The 21,829-nt window shown below is 44.8% G+C and overlaps 1 protein-coding gene across 1 annotated transcript; it reads right to left on the bottom strand.

The window, feature by feature from the left end:
- Window positions 1-421: 421 nt before the first annotated feature.
- TMEM207 (transmembrane protein 207) lies at window positions 422-4,461 on the bottom strand (the record flags this gene model as incomplete). Its single annotated transcript, XM_084267679.1, has 5 exons — window positions 422-570; window positions 1,493-1,635; window positions 2,082-2,126; window positions 2,527-2,564; window positions 4,387-4,461. 5 exons carry the CDS (start codon window positions 4,459-4,461, stop codon window positions 422-424), a joined length of 450 nt encoding a protein of 149 aa, XP_084123805.1.
- Window positions 4,462-21,829: the final 17,368 nt, after the last annotated feature.

Raw genomic sequence — 21,829 nt, 5'->3', positions numbered from 1 at the left:
GAGGGTGTTTGTTGGCACCACGCCGAGTGAAAGAGGCAGCCTAAGTTTCAGAAGTAACTATCAAGTCATTTATCAACATTCAGTCCAAAACCACACGGGGTGGCACCAGCTCAAGCAGCCTTAGAGAGATAAATCTGGAGGCTGAGCCAGAAACTCCAGATACAGACAGACCTTTGAGAGAGCTTCTTGAAATCCAGAGCCCTATCAAAATGTCAAGCTGAGTTCCTGTGGCAGATTCAACACATGCTTTTGGCATTTATTCTGTTGCATTTTGTCTCCCCTTTTATGTTTGGATTAAATATGTGCAGCTTTTCAGTCTCTCAGCCAACCCATGGAAAGGGCAGATTTGATCTCACACTCTTGTAGCATAATGGAAGATCTCTGATGGACCAAGTGGAATCACAGAAAGCCAATGTGGTGTCTAGAGCTTGTTTTCCTTCATAACATCCTCATAGGATGGAGGCAACTCAGTTCCCTCAAGGCTGAACCATGGGGCAGGAGGAGAGGACATCTCTGCAGTTGTGCAGGGGCTTGGAGATGTGGAGAATGGACACTGAGGTGTTTCACTGGCTGGGGAAAAAGAAAAGCCTTAATTGTGCAGCAGCATGAAAAGTAATTGTGGGAGTGAGAGGGGTGAGCCTGGGAGGAGCTGCCAAACCACTTGGAAACAAGAAAGGCATGGATGTAAGTTTTGAAGCAGGGCATCACAGAGCCTCTCACCACAAACTCCAGATACAAGAAGTGAGAACAGAGGAATTTGGGTGGGTTTGGGGTGGGTCCTCCCTGTGGACATACTGTTGGTGACCACCCAGAAAGCAGGCAATACCTCCTTTGGGAAGGGCTTAGTTTAATGATAGAATTAGCTTTATTTTTCTTGGAGGGACTATTGTCTGCCCCAGCCTGCTGATGCTGCTAGCAATACTTCAGGTCAGTACTGGGTGGCACACATAGTCATAACAACCCCATCCTCAAAAGTCTGGGTGTTCATGGGAGAATGCTGAGGGTGGCTACAGTGCTGAAGAGCACCCACCAAGACAACTTTCTGATAGACTCCAGGGTGTATCAGCCAGTCAAGCTGCCCTCCAGGTGGCTCAGACTGGGGCAATCTCACCTGAGTGAGAAATTCAGGTCACATGTTGGAAAGGGCTACCTGACCCAGGCAGTGCCTGGGGCTGCATTTGTTTGGCTGCTGAGCACCCTGGAGAGGGGAGAAGGTCCAGCACACTTCCAATGTGAGTTTGGCCAAGCCCAGTATGGGCTTCTTTGGGACAGATGAACACACAGGCACAGCACTGAGATCAGCTGAAGGGATGGAGGGCAAAAGCCCTCCAGTCCACAGTCCAAACATGCCATGAAGATGTCCAAGCTGGGCACCTCACTGCTAACCAGAAACACAGTACCCAGATGTAGTCTGGCTGCCACTCAAACCTGGGCTATGGATGGGCCACAGGAAGCCTGCCAGGACCATGCAACAAGTACAGAGAGGACTAACCAGAAAAGGCATCCGAGCTGCTGAGCGCAAAGATGGCCAGGGTGCGTTGGTGGAGGAGGCAGCTCCGTCGTTTCAGCCAGCACTGCAGGCAGCAGCAGATCCCACAGGACAGGAGCAAGGCCAGGAAAAAAGACATCAGGAACCTGAGGCAGAGGCAGCAGTGGAGGAACAGCACCATCACCATCTGTGGGCAGCACTGACAGATGGCCGCATGTCTTCAAATTAACATATTCATTAACATCTTTTGCAAATAGCCGTTAAATGTTGCGGTTTGCCCATCAGCGCAGTGGACACGATCAAAGCCTCTGGAAACCAACGTCTCAGAGCTGAGTGCTCAGTGCCGGGCGCTGGCTGGAAATTCAAACATTTCTCCCTCAAATCATTCATCGGTTTTGCCCAGCTCGGTTGTCAGAGTACGGTGAGGAAGATATGGATAAATGATCCCCATTAGTCAGTACAGACAGAACACAGGGACAGCCCAGGAGCAATGCTCTCTAGCTATCAGTCTCTCTTAATGCCTTTCTCTCTGTATATCCATCAAAGAATATTATTTGCCAGTTTTTCCCTCTAAAACAGATCTGATACTTACCACACGTACCAGCTGCTAAAGTTTTCATGGCTCTGCCCAATGCACCTAACAAGGGAAAAATAAAAGGATCATTCAGTCCAGCGTGAGGGGACCAGACAGGCTCCAACACACATCTACTAACACAAAGCATCATCAGACAGGAGAGGATTGAGAAGTTTTCCTCCATCAAGGGAACCCTATTAAAAGTTTTGCTATGCAGGCGGGAACAGATGCAGATGATGTACAAAGCAGAGTGCAACTGTTTTGCCTTTCAACACTGGCACCTGCCACCAGCGTTTTTACTGAAAACCCAAAGGGTTGCCAGCCTCCCTTTCCTCTTTTGGAAGAAAAACTAAATGGCCTTTTCCTGGAAGCCCTCGTTGCTCTGCCATGTCAGTGTGCTGGGCAGGAGCACAGCATCCCCCAAAAAACAGCCGCATGTGAGAAAAGAGAGCGCAACACTCACCTCTCGCCATGCTCACAGTCCGACTCAGAGCCTGCTAACTGCAAACACAGACATAAATCAGAGAGGGCAGATATATGTTGCTTTTTTTATAATTTACCAGTGTAATTACTGACCTTGGAGGGGGGAAGTCGGAGAGGAAGAGCCGTACGGGTGCAGGGTCCTGCAGGGATGAAAACCAGCCCTCGCCCTAGAGACCGCAGGGCTGAGCTCTCGGCTCTGCGTGTCTCTGCTCTGGGCTAACCCCTATGGAAACCAGTGCACAGCCTCGCAGAGCTCGGTAAATTCAACAGCTTCAGATGAAAGTCAGGCCAGGGGGAAAGCATTTCTTTTGATGTGGAAGAGGGAAGGACAAGGGCAGGGAGACAGGAGCAGGTGTCAGAGACCTGTTGACAGAATTGGGCTTTGCAGTGCAGAATTGTCTGCTCAAAATGCCCCATGACCAGATTCTTCATCCATAGCTCATTCTCCAGTAGCTAATTGGGGATGTAGCTGTAAATTGGGGCCGTTTGACCAGGCTCTGCCCTACCCAGCATTTTCCTGTTTTCGGATAGTAGTGGTGCATCATCCTCAGAGTCAGGTTTCAGGTATTGCAAATATGTGAACCTGAAACTTGTTTCTCAGGTTTAATTTGTATTCTCCACTCAAGCAAGTTTATTTTTGCAAGCCTTGTTGATCTTAGCCTCAGTTTCAGATTATCTGGGCAAAAAGTAACTGGGATGGTTCATCAGTACAATTGAATCAAATTCCATACAGTTTTTGGCTTATTCACCTTAGATATGTTATAACACTTGCCCAACTTTGCTGCAAAAAAATTCTTCAGATCAGGTATAGAACTGCAATAACACTGGGAAGCAGAATGTGCAAGATGGAAGAATTTAATTTATTTCTTGAAGAAAACTATTAGAATGGAACCTGTGAATAATTACTTCACTTTGGGTTTCCTTCTGCGTATATCCAAAACACATAGAGATTTCTGACTTTCTTTGAGCCAGCTTGGGAAGCTCTGTTCTGTACTACAAACTTGTATCAAATATATATATGTATAATTGAGAGATGTCATGTTTCACCTCTAATTAACAGGACATCTTTGTAAAGATTTTGTTGTGCAAAGCTTGTGCCACTGTAAGCAGCAAAAAATCACCCTCTGATGTGTCTGATCCCATGCACGTGCTGCTTTTCAGTCCCTGGTTTCATCAGAGGTCTTTAAGTATAACTAGTCTTTCATGTAGAACATTATCTATGAAATCTCATGAGCAGTTGAAACCCAAACGAGGAATAGAGAAAGACCAAAGCTTCAAACCTTCCAGACATGCCCTTTTAAAACAGAAAATTTGCCATGTCACACATGCACCCTGGTGCAGAACATTTTACATTTTTTTTGTTGTTTTGCACTTCAACTGATTATTAGAATAACAGGTCAAAGGCAGACAGCTGATTGCTGTGATTATGCATACCCTGAGTATTCTTCATGGCTGAATGGGAACCTCTGGACTCTCTTTTATCATCCTTCAAACTACCTCAACAGAGCTACCTTGGCATAGTTAAACTGTGGCACAGTGCACCTGCTCCGAGGCACTAATCTGTCGGGGCGGCCAAACACCCACCCATGCTGCTGACAACCCCTGCTCTTCCAGTTCAACAGCCACAGACAGAAAAAAAGGACTAAGGCAGTCACATTTTCTCTGCATTAATTTGAATTATGAACAATAAATCCTCCCCAAATTCATCATGTCCTCAAAAAATTCTTCCCAAATAAATAAAAAGGGCTGATGACCAAGCCCTAAAAAAAGTTGAAACCTCCCCCCCCACCTCCCCCTAAGTCCCTAAAATCAGCTTGTTCCCAGTGAAGGGTTTGGTTACCTGGAAGAAGGTTAAACACAGAACTCCAGTTCCTGTGATCCATGAAGCGAAACACAAAGCTCCAGGTCTCCACATCACTATCAGAAGAAACGTGGGAAGAGCTTTGTTTGCAGCAGTGGTTTGCCCTCTGTAATTCAGAGCTTTTAAAACTTCCCTGCACATTGTGCCCTCAACCAGAGAGCACATTACCCAATGGCTTCCTGCGCTTCAGAAATTACCACTAGCCAGGGAATGAATTTGGGTTTGCATGGACACACTCAAACAGCTGCTAGAAGTTAAAGGAACACTAGTTTAAGGTCAGGACCTTGCAGTTGTTTCAGTATTTTCAGAGCTGTTCACAAATTCCTGTTGCTAAAGCTTAGTTTCATATTAACCCACGGCTGTATTTAACAGGACCTGCTACGAACAGTCACTGGGGCCTGTCTTGTGAAGCCATGCTTTCACTACATGATCCCTTCAGCTGCAATCCTGGCATTAAAGAAAAAGCAGAGCTTACTCCAAACATCTCCTATACTCCTGTGTGCTGTGGATGAAGGAAACCCTCACCATCCAGAGACAACCACCCCAGGCGCCTCTATTGCTGTCACACAGCTGCCAGGGGTCGGTTTCCTTGGACAATACATCTGAAGAGACACACACTGCCAGTGGTTCTCATAAGGGATACAACATTTCATTGCACAATATAAAGACTGATTTGATCCTAAAGGATACACCCAGATGACACAGTTAACACAGGGGTGGAAGATGGTTTGCACTGCAGCTTTGCTCACTGTAAAGTGAACGTTCCTGGTTTGTTCGTCGGTCAGTAATAGATTGTCACTGGAGTTTTTAGCCTGTGGCTGAAATGCACCATTAGCCATGGTTCTTCCAGATTTAACACAAAGGGTGTTGCTGTGAATTTGTTTAGCCATCACTCCAGAAGTTAAGCATTATGTTGTCATGCCATTACTTCAGTAATGATTGACAAAGCTAAGCTGCTCTTGAGATACACCTCTGAGGCTTTGCTTCAACTAAAAGGTCAAGAAGTCTAGCCAACTCTGATACACATACCCAACCCAGGTTTGTTATTTATCAATAAAGTTTTGCATAAACCTGTCCCAAACCATGGTGTTCTCAAATATTTACTTTCAGCTCACTCAATAAAGGCAAACCTCTGAAACCATGTCCTCTGGAAAAGCATCTCTCATAATGGTGCTAAGTTGCTCAGTCCATGTGCTACACAATGTAAATGGTTTGAACATGTTGATGTCCTGGTTCAGACCAATCCTTTTCAATTTTGTTCAACAGTAAATTGCCAAACCAATTTCTTAGCTGTTAAAAGAAAAAGCTCCTGCTTTACACAGCCTTGCTGGGAACCTTGTGACTCTTACCATTTCAGGCTTCAAAGGGATCATCCATCAGTGAACTAATTTCAGATTGCTTCCTCTCACAATTGCTTCCCTCATGCCAGCACTCAGGGTACTTCCAATTTAGAGCTACAGAATGGATCATCCCCAGTATTTTGGGAGGGAGGAGGGGGGGGGGGGTAAATTCCATAATGAGCTTCTGGTACTGAAAAACAACGTGGCATATGTCCTGGGTCTCTTTCTAGAAGGGAAGGGGAAGAATTGAACTCTGCCACTGCTCAGCTTCCTGGCCTTTAGGCAAACTTTGACATTTTCTGCTGGTTGGTCACATATAGAGGTTTCAAGTGGTGGTGGCAATTTGTGGAGCCTGTCCCTGTACTCTTAGTTACAATGTTGAGAGGAGAGTTGGCTAAGATGTGGTCCATGAACAGCCCTGTCTTTTGCTTCAAGCATTATCCTGATACTGAAGAAAGCTGCTGCTTCAGGCCAAAAACACTCCCCATCCAAGATCTGCTGAGCTGCCTGAGTACATGAATGCCATAAAGAGCCCCAGCACTTGGTCTAAGGCAGTCAGGACCCAAGACTGAAAGCACACAGGAGTTCTGGACCAAAACCGACAGCGGGCTGCAACCCCTCCTGCCTGCTGCCAGCCTACTGCAACACTCCTGCCTTTGGGGTTTTGTGACACCGAGGGACTGGGTAGCTCTGTGTCCAAGGGTTATCTCCAGTCTGAAGGACTTTTCTAAGCTTTTTGTCACTTCCCTTATGAAGTAATATGTGCACACATATGCATATACATACATGAAAGGTAACCCCTGCTCTCTCCTTCTCATTCACTTACTGATAGGAAGTTTGGTGTCACTTGCTTCCTCAATCAATTATATCCACCTCATCAGTGGACTTGGGAGACTGCTCTCCAATAGATGTTAACTCATGGCCATTAGATTAAAAATCTGTTATTTCCTTGTCACCTTATGTCGTTGCTAGGTGACAAATGCATCTCCCAGGCAGCAACAGGGACTGCTGCACATACAGCAATTTATGACTGTCCATTATCTCTGCTTAAAGTACCTGGTCCTTTCGATAGAAGATGTGCAGTTCTAGGACCATCTAACAGGTGACTTTTGGAGTTGCCACAGAAACCACCTCTGTTGGCTGGCTCTTGCTGGGCTTCATGAGAAGAGATACAAGACTAGGAGACAGGAGGAGTTTGAGAGAAGCTGATTTAACCCGTGAAGTCCAACAGGGCTGAGGTTGGATTAAAGTTCTGAATTTCAGGAACTGAGCTTGTTCTTATATGTACACACACTAGAAGTGAGAGCCTTTGCTGCTTGAGTATCATACAGATTTCAGTCATGCTTTTGGTTTGGGCCAAATTTTCAGGGAACACCCTGGGGACCTCTGGATTCCAGTGAGAGTGGGAGAGAATTGACTGACAAACAGAATCTCACACATTGGCCCTGACAGCTCATGAGCACAGCTAGCAGTTTATACCTGTTTAAATATCTTCCTTAGCTGCCTATAGAGAATCTGGTGGCTGCTGGAGATGATTCTGGGAAAAGCAATCACCTCACTAAGCTGTGAGAAGCCTCCCAGTACAGTCCAGAATGGTACTGTGAAATACTTGGCTGACCCTGTGCAGAGCCAGGAGTTGGACTTGATAATCCTTATGAACCCCTTCCAACTCAAGATACTCTATGATTCTAGGACTTTTTCAGAAAGAAAGGAGGAGAATGGCAGGGGGACAGAGGGACAGACACAGGGAAGAACATAGTACAGGATGGAGAACACAGATGTGATGTGGAAGGCATGTGGAAGGCAGGGCAGCCCTGCTCTCCACATTATGGTCAATTGACAAGAGTCAGCTGAACATCTGTTGACTTTTGTCAGTTTTCACATCACCACCACAATTTTTCTTACAGGCAAAATCTGCTCTCCCCAAGTGTCTTCACTGCTGTCCATGGTTGGTTCAGTGTCTGCTCTTGCAGCAGCCCCAGTATCTGGGCTAAGCCAGGCTGCAATCATCACTGCCAGTCTGTCCCAGGAAGACTCAGAGCAAGTAAACAGAGTTTAGCCTGAGAGAAGGGTAACAGAGGACAGAAGATTGAACATTGCCTCTCTGCAACAAGAGAGCTCAAAGACCTTCAGCCTCATCCTCACAAAATGAAAGCTGCAAGGAGCTGCTTGCTCCCTAACCACACTGGGATGAATAAATCCAGCCCTGGGGAGAACTGTGTAAGCTAATGGCCAGTGCTGGCATGGGAACAAATGGGACCAAACTGGACGTGAATAAATTGATGCTGGAAATGCAAAGGAGGCTCATCCCATCCGGAGCAGTGAGGTTGTGCAGCAGCTTGTCTGTGGGAGGAGTGTGGGCATGAAACCAAACAGCTCCCAGGATGGAAGTCATCAAATCCCCACTTCAGTGTGACTTGCTGACCCAGGGAGTCCTCTTCCACCCCATGGAAACCACCCTAGTTGGTTCTTAGACCCTCAAGCCCATCTGCGTGTACAGGAATCAGCAGAGACAGCCCCAGGCTTGCACAAGCAAGGAAGGATGGACTCTTTAAAACAAGCCTTGGCAGAGCTGGCACAGCCTGTTGCCTTTCAGAAGGAATATAACCAGTTTGCTGCTCCCTGATGAATACAGCCCTTTGTGAGCCTGTGCGGGGGACGTGCTGCACAGGGGGAAGGAAAGACTCTGGGCACTGATTTAAGTGAATGAAAACAAGGATGACATTGTTCTGCTGCATCCTCCCCAGGAGCAAGGCTTTGCAGGTCACCCTCACATCTGAGGCAACTGCAGCTACCTCTGCTGCTTCAGACAGGCCAGAGAGGCATTTTGTTTGTCATGGTATCAGTAGGGAAAATCCAGGAGAGAATGGAGTCGGTGAAGCCTTTTGCCTGGCAGAAAGCTAAAGGAAAAGGCATCTCTACTTGGGTTAGTTATTTATAAAAGGGATTTCTCCTGTACACGTGTGCATGTCCCAGACTGAGAAATACAGAAAACTCTGTTCAATACATAGGTGTCCAGGGAGTCCTCAAATCCTTAAATTACACATCCGTGGGAAGTCAAAACTTTCAAACTAGCCAAAGTACAAAGTCCACTGAGCCACTGTGAGAAATTACTGTGAATTGTCCAAACAGCCCTGCTCCAAGACCTACAATGAACACCTGAAAGATACTGCAGTAGCTAAAATATTGAACACACATGAAAGGATTTAGGCAGGAGACTTCTTGCTCTGCAATTCACAGGTGGAAGCACCCTTGAGAACCATGTATGCCTACAGCTCTGGTACTGACTCTGCTCTCACCAATAAAAATGGAAAAGCAGCTTACAGTGATGTACAGACAGCTGTCATGTGGTGGGGCAGTGGGAAGCTGAAAGAATTTAGAAAAATGGTTTGGGTTCCCACCTCACCAAATAAAATTTTGTTTTGAAAACTTAATCTACATTCTAAAAAAGTGCCAAGATAACAGGATTTAAGCTAAGCCTATCTGTTATTTGATTTTACAGGATAATTCAGAGCTCAGAATTACATTAAGATCTGCTGCACCTGAGCAACAGGTGGTAGTTTGGCTCCTCTTATTTCCAGTTTGACCATTAGGACTTGAGATAATCCCTGCTCTGTCACTGGCTTCCCACACAAAGCCACAAGCTTCTGTGTATTGTAGCCCACCTGGAAAAAGGGGTGTAAGAAACCTTTCATCTCACAAGCTCTCCAGAGCAGTACTATACCTCCCACAGAGCATGTCAGAAATTGGTTCAAAGGGCTGGATAACCCTGGAGACTTGAGTAACAGAAAAGCAGAATTAAGGATAAAACTGACAAAATTAAAAGCAGCTTGGATAAAGAGAAAGATGAAGTATACAAGAAATACAAAGTAATCACCAGCAGAAGTTTTCTCCTTTGGTTTTTTAATATGAAATTGAAGCTGATTAGAGCTACTTGAATCCTGAAGCCTGCTGCTGTTTCTTTATGCTCAAAAAGGTCCTCTTACTTTTAATCAGTTAAAATTGTATTTGTATTTTAATAATTAGAAATTATATTTGGGTTTTAATTCTTTTTCTTAATTTCTCTCCTTTTTTTCTGTTACTCTGTTGCCAGGAGCTAAGAAATTACAGTTAAAAAATTAAAAGTCTTTTGTATTTTAATCCCTGTAATTTACTTAGCTGCTGGATGTACAAAGACAAAAGGAGAATAAATTGCTTGAAAGCAGATAGAAGCTTCATTTTCCCCTGCCTTTGAGTTACTGATATCACATTGGACACCACATGGGAGGTTTTGGCTGAGAAATTAGCATGAGAATATCTGGCACATCCTGAAAGATTTTCAAGTGAATTTTCCAGGCAGAACCACTTAGCAGTGAATGCTGAAATACATCACAGTGCTGGTAATTATCAGCTGGTACATGCACAATTTAGCCAAGAACCCCCCCCCCAGTCCAGGGATTAACTATGCAAGAGGGGCCACATGGGCACAGGGATACATGGACATCTCTTGATGTCTCCTTCAACAGCCAGACCCCAGGCACCAAAGGCTTGGTGTACTGTGCTCCTAAGTGAAGACACCTGCTGACATTTCAGCCCTAAGGCTTCCCCAGATTTTCCAAATACCTAGTGACTGCAGCCACAGTTGATGGCCTACAGCCTTACCTTGCATCTTGAACTCTTGCCAGTTGCCCTTTATGGGCTTATTTTGACTTATTGGGGGCCTCAGGTGCAGCCCTACCAAGCTTGCTTTCCTCTCCCACCCCCAGCCCACCTGGGCTCCAGGCAGGGAAAGCAGTGATTTTAGACCCTCATTTCTTACAGGCAGAGTCAGTTCAGGACAGGCTGCAGACAGATGCCTGCACACCCAGAATCAGGGAGGGCTCACATCAGCACTTACAGATTCAAGAAACACAGCAACAGCAGGCTGCTCCCCAACATCCCTCTTGTGACAGACAAAAGAGCAGAAGCTCTGCCCAGGAACACAGCAACTTGATGCTCAGAGGGAGATGCTGCACACCTACCTGTCTTGTGCTCCCCAAGCATGCTGCAGCAGTGCAAGAGGGATCAGGGTAGGGGTGAGGCTTTTCTGGGTTGCTCCCCCTCCACATCAGCTTTCAGAGCCTTGCAGCACAGCCAGGCTGCCCTCCAGCCACCCTGCTCAGCACACCTTCTCTCCATGCTGGTGCTGGGGTGGGAAATGCTGGAAGACCAGATGGAGAGTTCACATTCTCCTCCCTGCTCTCCAGGGGTTTTCTGCCTGTATACAATAAACAGACAGAGATGGAGATTTCCTCCAGGGCAGGCATGGACTGCACACAAGATCATGCAAGAAGCATGCTTAGCATAGCCCTCTCTTCCCCTCTACTTGCAAATCCCCCTACCAGCTTTGTTATTTCACTTCATCTCCCAGCTCTATAGCTTCCCTCAGTAATGCTTGAAGAATACACATCTCTTAAATTCAACACATTCAAACAAACATCAAGGCTCCATACACTGCTTTCCTTCAACCTATCCCTTAACACTCACCCTGGTCCCACAATTACCTTCAAGCCAAGCAGCATCTTCATAGCAACATGAATCTTCCCAAACTCATCCTCCCCCTGCCTCCCCCATTAAGACCTGGTTTAAACTCACCAGAAAACCCTGGCTTGCCCTGAAGCAAGTTTTTGTAATCCCCCATCTCCCACAGGCCTTTGCAGCTCTGGAAGCAAAAGGTGCAAACACTCAGAGCTGCACTTAGAGCAGGTGAGGGTAGTTGTGTACGTTCAATAGGAGGGGAAAATGGCTTTTCTCTCTCTGGCTGTGACAGTAATGTCCTAGAGTAAGCCAGCTCTAACTGGCTACTCTGGAAAACTCCTTCCTTTTGTTAGCAGGGGTTTTTGTGCTGTAACAGTACTTGGACATGTGGGGTAATAAGGGCTGTGTATGTAAGGCTCCTGATGCATATGAGAGCTTGGATGTCAGAGAAGTGACACTTGCTTCTACCTGGATGCTGATCAGATTAGATATGGACCTGTTTTTTAAACCTCCCCATTCTTAAAAAGTATTACTCCTGGCCCTCCTCTACCTGAGTCTCTCCAGTGTGCTACAGGCATCAGTTAGCCCCAATCCTATGAGAGAAGAAGAAAACGTTTTGCTTATGTTGACTCCTGGGATGCTGGGGAACAGTGTTGGAGTAACTGAACAGAGTTCTCCAGGGATGCGGTGGCATGTGCTGGGGCTGGAACCCAGGAGTGCTGCAGTTCAGCTGCTTAAAGTATCCTAGCTCACAAACTTAAAATGCATGCCTGGGGAAGGCTTTCTAGAAGAACATCTTTGGAGCAATAGAGCAGCCCCAGTATGAACAATGAAAATTGCATCCTAGGCAACCCACCTCACGTGTGCACAGATCTTTCTTGAGGTTCTCCCCCTTGCTCATATTCTCTCCTTACTCTTGCAAGCTCTGGTGCCAGGGACAGGAAGAATGGGCTTAAACCTGCAAGATGCAGAGTTTGTGCTGCCTGCAGGCAGAATGGATGGTGCTGGGTCATCCTTGGGGTGAAACCCCGGCAGCCTGCTACTAGCAGGGAGGATGTGGCACCAGGGCCCCACACTGCACTGGCTACAGCCACTGCTGAATGGAGCACAACCATCTGTGAATTTACTATTCCTTCTCAAATGCTAATTAGTTATTTACATAAAACTTTGGAACATTTTAATTAGTTGCGTTAATTTAGAATTCAGAGAAAGAGAGCTATAAAAGTCTATTATATGGGACGCTTATTCAAATGAAGCTTGAAATGGCACATGGTGATGTACTCTCAAATCTCCTGCCAACACAGTGAGAAAAAAAAGAGAGGGTGGCCAGGCTTTGAGCAAGGCAGCAGGGAGACTGGCATTTCTGCTGCCCTGGATAGCGCTGAGAAGCTGGTTCTTGTTAGGGAGATGGTCCTTTCCAGCTTGACAGACCCACATTCTCCCAACATCATTGTATCTGATGTGTCCTCCTCCACAGGGGAGCATTAACACTTTTTTATACTGGTCAGTTATTTTTCCTAAACTTGTAGGAAGTTGATTTGAGATGATTCAAATCAGACTAAAAATGGTCAGCAGTTTGTGGAGCCACAGAAATGAGATGGATGGACACCAGTCCATCTGTCATATGGTTACACTGCCCTGTTTCTTTAGATTAGGTGATGAAAACAAATGGACCTCCAGTACAGAGTTGCTGGGTGGGCTTTAAGCTGCCCTAGGGCTGCTTCACATGTCTTTGCCATTCAGCTCAAGCCCTGGTGTGGGCATTGCAGGTCAGCAAACCTCCCTCCTGCTCTGTGCAAGCTGTGACTGCACTGACATTGTTCCTATGCCATCCCTGCCTCAGCTGGACCTTTTTCTCAAAGCAGGTGGAGAAGGACTTTCTTTCATCAAGTTTTTCCTTTCCCCAGCACTAAATTCAATTAAAGCAAAGCTGCCTGTATGTGGCTAGACTGATAACTCTGTAAATCCATCTGTCTCAACTTGTTACAGAAACTAAATTACACCATCACCATTAATCCCAAGATAGAGAAATGCCCAAGCAGCTATATAAAATAAAAGACACTCTGCCCTAAGATTTCATCTGGCAGGGAAAATTGTTTTCTATATAAAATACAGCACACACTACCTCTTGAAGTTAAAGACTTGATTCAATAAATCTAGAATTACTCCAAGTATATTTTTACTTGGAAACCGTCTCCTTTGAAGGAACAGAAGCTCCAGCATCATGCCCAGTTGTGTGTGATAGAGCTGCTGCCTGGCAGAAGAGCTTGAGCATGGAGTGAGGGAGACACGATGCTATATCCAAAACATTACAGACAGAACTCACGGGTGGTGACATTGAACATGAAGGGGAGACACCAACTGTTCTCTACTCCATGGCAAGACACCTGTTCTCTTGGGGCTCACAAGAAGTCTAGGAATATTTTAATGTCATTTTCTAACAATCTACAGAACATTAGGAACACTGGATTGAAGCAGATCCACTGCACTAAAATCCAAGGGCCAGCTGGGCTCCCTGTACATCTTTGATGACCCATAATCTGGTGTTTCACAGCCTGTTGGGCAAATAATGCTACAAAGACTATTTTGTATGGTTGGTTTGGTTTGGGTTTTATTAAACAAAAAGAAGGTTTTGACTGCATAGGTGCTATGGACATCTATTTCTCTTCACAGATGCTGGAAAATATGTCTTTATCAAAGATGAAGAGCCTGGAGATACTTTGAGAATCACTGCCACCATCAAGGTAAATTGAAAATATTCTCTGGGCAAGAATTTGCTTGAATGCAACAACAGCAGGAAATGAAGCTAGAAGGAAGGCACTGGCAGCCAACTGGCAGGTAGATCACAGGTGTCAAACCCTTTAATCCAACTTTTAAGGCCCAGCAAAAAATTCTACAGCCAGTATATAAATGCCCCATGAAATACAAGGCTGCTGGAAATTATTGAGGACATGAGCCAAGCACAATTCAGAAAGAAATTGGACATCACCATGGAATAGGATAATCTGTAGAACAATAAAGTATTTATTGTAAAGCCTTTCCATTTTGATGCATAAACTAGATTCACACTAACAGAGCTGCAGAAGAAACACAACTCATAATTACTTTCTTACTTTCCTCTGGCTGTAGTGGGTGCCAGGACACCACAACTGTGCTCAGCAGAGCAATCCCTATTTCCAGTTTGGGGCTCTTGCTGTTTATTCAGAGCTTGCCCATTGACCCATCTTCCTGTCACAAACTGATTAAGTGCACATGTCAGAAGGACTGACTGCAATAGAAAGCAATCAGTGAAAAGGAAAAGGGAACCAGAGGGTATAAAACAAGTGGCTTTTCAGTAGAAACCTCACTGTGAAGGAGCTGGAAGGCATGGAATGGTAGAGGCACATATCAGGGTAGTCCAGAGGAAAGCCATGGCCATGGCCATGGCTGGGGAGTTCAGCCCAGAAAAAACACCTGCAGTGTTGTGTTGCCCTGACTATTGATCCCCTTCTGCAGGTATACAAAGGTACCTCCCAGGGTGGGCTCAGAAAGGTAGGCACAGCATCACCTCACTATGCACATGATGCCCACCCCAGAGCTGGTTCCTACCACCCCACCCCTCACTGGTCTGCCTTAACATTGGCCAATATGAAAACCTACATGGAGGACCAGCTTGTATGCAGCAAGGACATGCTGCCTGGGCCTTGAGTGGAGGGAGCAGACCCTCTGTCATCACCGAAAAATGAAAAGGCTTGGTCTCAATGTCATCATTTGCTGGATTCAAACTGTGTTTTTAATTAAACTGAGGAGGAAAGGATGGAGGGGGAATGATAAAACAGGGTTTGGGCTGTGCCAGTTGTGGCTTTGGTTTTAAGTTTAGTATCTTTGAACAAAGAGAAGTGGAACACCATGTCAGAAAACAGTCCTGCAGAGAGTCAGTCCATAGAATCAGGGCCGAGGACGTTAGGAGAATATGTCCCAGTTCCAATGGCCAGCCAGTACCTCAAGCGACAGTCTTGCCATCTCCCAGGCTGCCCAGGTTTCCCTAGGGCTGTATCCAGGCTGAGAGGAAGGGGTAGATCTTCCCTTACCAGCTGGGAAGGGTGGGTAGATCTAACTTTACACTTCATCAGAAAACAGTTTCACAAAGCTTGTGTACTCAGGTGATGAAGAATTGCACTTGGCAGACAGCAAATGCACATCACATCCTGTAAATCTTTCCTAAAAGGGCATCACAAATTAATCTCTCTGCTGGAGTTCTTCATTTTTTTTAGAGCACCATTCATCAATTTAATTTAACATTACTTCAGTTGCTAGGGAGCCATGATTGGAAACCTCCACCAAACAGGTTTGAACTCTAATGCCTGGCTATCTAGTTGGAAAATACTCAAAAAACCCAAGCTGAAGACTATCCTCTGCAGCCACACTGCACAGAGAGACCTGGAAATGTTTCCTATTAGATATAATAACACTGTTTATTAGTCAAACCTTGTAATTGTTGGAGAGAATAGCAAAATCACAAAAGGTTCAATAAAAGTGACTTGCAAATTAATCTCATTACGCTTGAAATTGAACTGCTTTCCATGCTCCTGGCAGAGATACCTCAAGGATACTGAAATTGCCTGTGCCTCTGTATTGCATTTCCTATCATGATCCTCCTGCTTTACACAGGAATGCAGTAAGTCTCCATCAGGTCAGTGATGGGAAGGGAATATTTACTTAGTGATGTGTGAAATGATGAATAAAACTTCAGGAAATTTTCTTGGGGAGAGGGCAGTGAGGGGAGAGCTTTATTACATCAGGTCACCATCAGCTCTAGAAATCCAGAAATTCTGCACATCTCTCAAATAAAAAGCATCAAACAGGGGAAAAAAAAAAAGAAAGGTTCCATGCTGGTTCAAATTTCTGCACATCCGAAAATGTATCTTCATTTCAATTAAATCTTGACCTATTTTAAATCAAAAGAGCCCTCAGTGTCTTGCTACTTCAGAAGACTGGCATTGCTAGCAGGATGCTGAAATCTCAGGTCCCAGCTCACCAGGGGGTGATGGAAGCTTTCCTCGGGGCAGCTCCGTGCAGCTCCAGCAGGTCTGTCTCTGTGGGGCCATGGACTGCCTCCCACGTGTGCCCAAGTGCCTCTCTCCATTGCCAGCCCTGCAAGGGAGGGCTCGAGTGAGCATGAGGAGCGAAACAGCTTCTCTGGTGTCATACAGCAGGTCTCAGATGTACCAGCAACTGGAACCATGAGAATGAATCAGGCCCCCCAGCTCCCAGCCCATTACCAGCAGAGGCTGGAGCATCACACTGAAGCCCACCATGGGGACACAAAAGGACACCTGAACTGTCACTGGAAAGAACAAGACAGAGAGGCAAGTAATTTCTCTAGATGACTGCTTTCAAAGAAAAAGATGGAGTGATGTTTTCAGTAAGCTCCTGTGACATAAATAATAAACAACCAATATAGTATCTGTATACAGACACACACACATGCATTATGAAGAGCTCTCCTTTACTCATTAATTCCCTTGAGAGTTAGAAAATCACAGCTGAAAACAATTGTTTGCATGCAGGCACAGACAGAATTTTCTGGGTTTTATTAAGACAATACTGTTTGAAAAAAAACCCCACCCCAAATTAACATGGGCCATACTGAATAATTTTGTCTATAAAAATAAAGAAAGTAAGGAAATAAAAAAGCTGATCGATTTTTATATTTGCAACTTTGTAAGCTTTATTTTTATAACACTGTTCTTCAGACCTGACTAATTCAACCCTTGCAGAAGGCTTCTAAAAACCCATGTACTGCACTGGGAGTGCAATAAAATGTATTAATAAATATTAATGTAATAAACCAGCATAAAACAGAGGCGGGGGCACTTACCAGAAAAAAGGCAAACCCTCTTGATTTGATTTTAAGTGGTCTCAGGCCAGTGCTTCCACTTTTCTGATCCACCTTCAAAGCCAAAAAGTTTCCCAGCTCCTCCAGGCATACTCCTGTGCCTGAGAACTGGAGGGGTGAGTCGTGGGCCAGTAACTCTGCTTTCCCCCGCCATTCCCAGCTGTCACCACCAGCAAGGGTGGGCACAGGAGTCCCACTGCTGCCCCAGCACTTCCACATGTGTGCCACATCTTCAAACTGCAAGACATGAATCCTTGAGCAGTAATATTTAACCTGACATTGCTGGACATAGGAACATTGGGAAGGCCAGAATAATGTCTACCAGAAGAATGTTTGATGATACTGATTAAAAAAAATTATTAAAATAGTATATGTTTTCTTTGGGTTTGGGAGGGTGAGATGCTCCCTGGGTTCCAGGGAACCTGCTTTGGCGGGGGGTTTGGACTCGATGTTCTCTGGAGGCCCCTTCCAACCCCTACAATTCCGTGGTTCTAACATGAAGTGTTGTTCAGTCAATATTTCCTGCAGCTTTTCCTGTTTATTTGCAGCATCCCCCTGACTTTATTCCTGATCTTAAACACTGAATCATTGCTCCCCCTGCTCTTGGAATCAAAGCAGTGCAAAGCACTTTTATTTACTGAATGCCATTAGGTCACAGTGATAAAGTACCTTGCTAAGATAGAGCTGTCTTTGCCTGATAGCACTTCACCAAGTCCCAGACACAGTACCAAACAGGGTGATGGGAGGAAGAAAGGACAGAGCTTCCGTGTATCTCTAGGCTAATCTTAAAGGTTAATGGAAAGAGGACAACAGTTTTATTGTGAACTTTTTCTCTGCATATTAAACCTTCTTTCTTGTGTCAAATGCAAGGCTGTGTGTTCCTAATTCTGGTACAAACAGTAGCAAGAGTTGATTTTACCCGTAGTGCCCCCAGATTTTACCTACCTCATGCCTGGAGAGTTGTTTCAGGATGAAGTGACAGATCTACTGGCAATAAGAAAAGCACATGCCTTTTGGATATGTAACTGAAATGCAAAGGTCTCACCTAGCTGCTTCCAGAAGTACCTGGCTACAGCAAGAGAGAAGAGTGGAGAGCTGCTCCTTGGGGATTTGGACAGCTCGCTCCTCTGCCAGCAGCCACAGAGGAGATCTGTGGGATTCACCAGCTCTGTTATACCAGGCACACATATTGCTGCTTTGGGCAAGCCCAGCAACCCACCCTGCTTGTTTTTTCACCATCTAAAACAAGCCCCAGTGAGAACTAGTGCGATGGCTGTTCCAGGGACCTCGTTCCGTGGAACTGCAAAACTTCATGGTGCCAAACACTCCCTTGCTAGGGCTCATCAGGAGTTAAACTAACAATAATATCTGTCATAAATACTTTCAGGAATGGCAAAACTTCCCCCTGCATTGCTGCTGTTGAGCTGTTGGCTGTGCCTCGCTGTTGGCAAATACATGCTGAATATTTTTAATGAATTAACCTTAAATTTCAGTCTCTTCCCCTCAGAATATTTCCTAGTGACAATTTGTGTTTCACATCGAAAGAAACTGATCCTTCATTCAAGAGATGCAATGTTTGCCAAAATGGTGTCACAAGAAACCAAACTCTCTGACCCTCACCAGCAGGCAGGACCCAGCTTTACCTGCCCACAGAAGGGACTGTGCTGCTGCTCAGCCATCAGTGCATCAAGCAGAACCCCCATGAGCCTTCCTCACTGCGCATTCCTCCCCTGCATCACCAAGAGATACCTCCACAGTCAATATTTCTGGGGTAGCCATGGCCCTTGAGGACTGGACCTGAGATACACAAGAGCAGAGGTGTCTGCTCAGGGTCACTGATGAGTCCAAACCACACATATTCTTTCTCAAGCAGATGGAACATCTCTGAGCTGTTTTGACACAAGCATCTGGAACACTTCTTTTGCTCGGGCAAGTAATCAAATAATTGTTACCCACGCTATATGTAAAAGAGCACTTAAGCTTGTCCTTAATTTGTAGGATAGTATTTAAGGTTAAACTCATGTTTAAACAACAAGCAATATTTTTTCCTTTAATTAAGATTTATAAGTCTGTAGACTAAGCGATGAAGTCCTAACGAGCAGAGAGCCTAATTATGATCATTCTGTAATTGAAATAATGGTGTGCCTCAGAATAAGACTATTATATTGCCAGATAATGGACTAATGAGCTCCAAAAAAGGTCTGTAAAAGACTCTTGCAGTTCTTATGAAGACATGCCTACTTGTAAACACCTCCACGTATTCGGACATGTATAATGTGATATATAGCATGCCATGCCCCAAGATGTGTATCAAGGTGTTGGTAATGGCTGAAGTTCAAGGGCATTCTTAAAAACAGTAGAATTATTAATGCAAGATAGAAAAAATAATCCAAAGGTGGCTGCATGGAGTGATACAAGAGACATTAAAAGTATAAAAAGGGAAGTCACTGGGAGTCAACACTGCAAAAACAATCAACATCCGCCACAATACTGGACCCATCAGCTAAAACCAGCTCACTCCACACTCTGATTGATGAAATACACTTGAATCCGATATTTTTTTCTTGCCTAAATGACCAGCTCTAATCATGAGCTCCACACACTGCTGCTTCCTTCACCGTTCAGCTGGTCAGGAAAGAAAAGATAATTACAGAATGTTTATTTAGTAATTGTCTGGTTCTATTTTGGAGTTTGCTTCTGGTGCTAACGAATGCGACTCCATTATGTCATTTATCATGTGAACAGTCAGGTTGAGGAGCATTTTAAATCAGGAACTATTTTGGTTTGCATGAGAAATAACCCCACAGAACGACTGACAGCATGTGTGAGCTGAAAAAGTCCATGCCTGAAAATGATAGGTTAGGTGATTTCACCGGATAAAAAACCTTAAGGAAAACTCTTTTCACCAATAGAGGCGAGCGCTCCTGGGAAAGGGAAGAGTTGCAGCCCCACATTTATCCTCACGAGGAAGTCCAGATTGCAAGTTATTTAACTGGCTTGCTAGGAGACATTTGTTTTCTGTTACCTTTTCTGCCATCAACCATTGCAAGGGAGAAACTTCTATTTAGATCTTGAATGTGTTAAAAATTATACTCCAAACCTGACTTAAGTACAGATGAAATAAGTTGTAATTATATCTCAGATATGGCAAGAGCAGGAAAGTGGAGCTAAAGGGAGGCACCAGCCAAACTTTATGTGCAGATACACCTGGAAAGTGATGGGGAGTCACAGGTCCAAACAGCTCCCTCCCCACAACCCCACATTTGCACCAGAAATGTTAAGTTCCCCATGCTGTGCTGCAGCACCAGGTACACAACTTCTTCCTGACTTAATATGGCCCAACACGATGCACTTCTCCATTGGGGTGGCATCTCATGCAGATTCGCTCTCATAAGGACGGGTGTCACTCCTGGCGAACCCGAACGTGGTGATTTGGGATCAGCTGAGAGAAAGGCAGCCAGGAGCACACAACCATGTGAGAACCAAATGGAAATTTCCTCTAAGGGTATTTTCAACCTCAAAATAATTTGCTAGCTGACTGCACAACTGTGGGTTGAGAAGTCTGCTTGAAGTGACTGGTCAAAGAAAAAAAATAACCATTTAATAGGGTGCCCTCCAAGCAATAGCGGAACAGAAGTTGTTTGACAATACTTTGGGTAACATCTTAAAGACTGTGGGTGACTAATAATAGCAGTGTCTTTTTTCCAGAAATATGAAAGTCATAAAAATGATGGTTTAGAGGACCAAAACTATTTATAAACTGAAGAATTCAGTGAAGAGTTTTGACTAAAAAGGAGTAGAGGGGAGAATTTTAATGTGCTCGAAATAGAAATCAAATCTTAAAGAAAAAAATGCAAATTTAAAGTATTTTAAATGTTTTCTAAAAAGTTGAGGGGCTCAAACAAGAAAGGATGCCTTTTGTTTCAGACCAGGTGAAGATTCTATGTTTACCAGGATGAGTAACCTTGCTTTGAGACGTCCTCTAACTTCAGCCTTCTGAGGATGGGCAGAGGACTTCAGCTCACTCAGGATCTTTCATCCATGCTATACATAGAGAAATAATAACACTGACAAATTTAACTGGAAAAAAAAATAATAAAAGTTTCTAGAAGTGTTTACTTCCATGGTAGGGTTTATTACTCATTTCTTTTTGGCCAATTACTCTCTTCAGAACTTTCTCTGGCATTTTATGAAGACTAAGTGTTAAACCTGGGCGGTCGTTTAACTTGCAGCCTGTCAAGCACATCTTTACATCGCCGGTTAACGACTTGTGAACTTCATTGTCAAATGCTGCTTTGCGACTTTGCATCTCCCAGTTGATGGCTCTCTGCCATGAGCCGAGCAACTGCCGGGGTTCGAGGGTGCCTCTCGCCCTTGTGAAATTCAAGTTCATTCTTTTTCTGCTCCCCTCGCTTTCTCCCTGCAAATTTATGACTTGCTAACAAATGCGTTGCTCTTGATTCCCTCCTCTTCAGTGATCTTAAAGATCTCTCTCATTTCATAAGGAAGAGGCAGGTGGGTGATCTGCTTCCAAAAAAAATAAAAAAGTTTCCCTAAGCATGGCTTGTGTCTTAAGGCTGCCATAACATCTATCCAGTTTCCGTTGACTTAATTCAGTCTTTTTTTGTCAATTGTATATCTGTAATTAACTGTCGTAACCAAAGCGTTTTCCTCAAGGTGCCCACATTCCTGTGAGAGCTGTAGGTTG

Source organism: Gallinula chloropus (assembly GCF_964237585.1).
Source record: "Gallinula chloropus genome assembly, chromosome: 8".
Classification (NCBI taxonomy): Eukaryota; Metazoa; Chordata; class Aves; order Gruiformes; family Rallidae; genus Gallinula; species Gallinula chloropus.
This window is presented reverse-complemented; position numbering and strand designations above follow the sequence as displayed.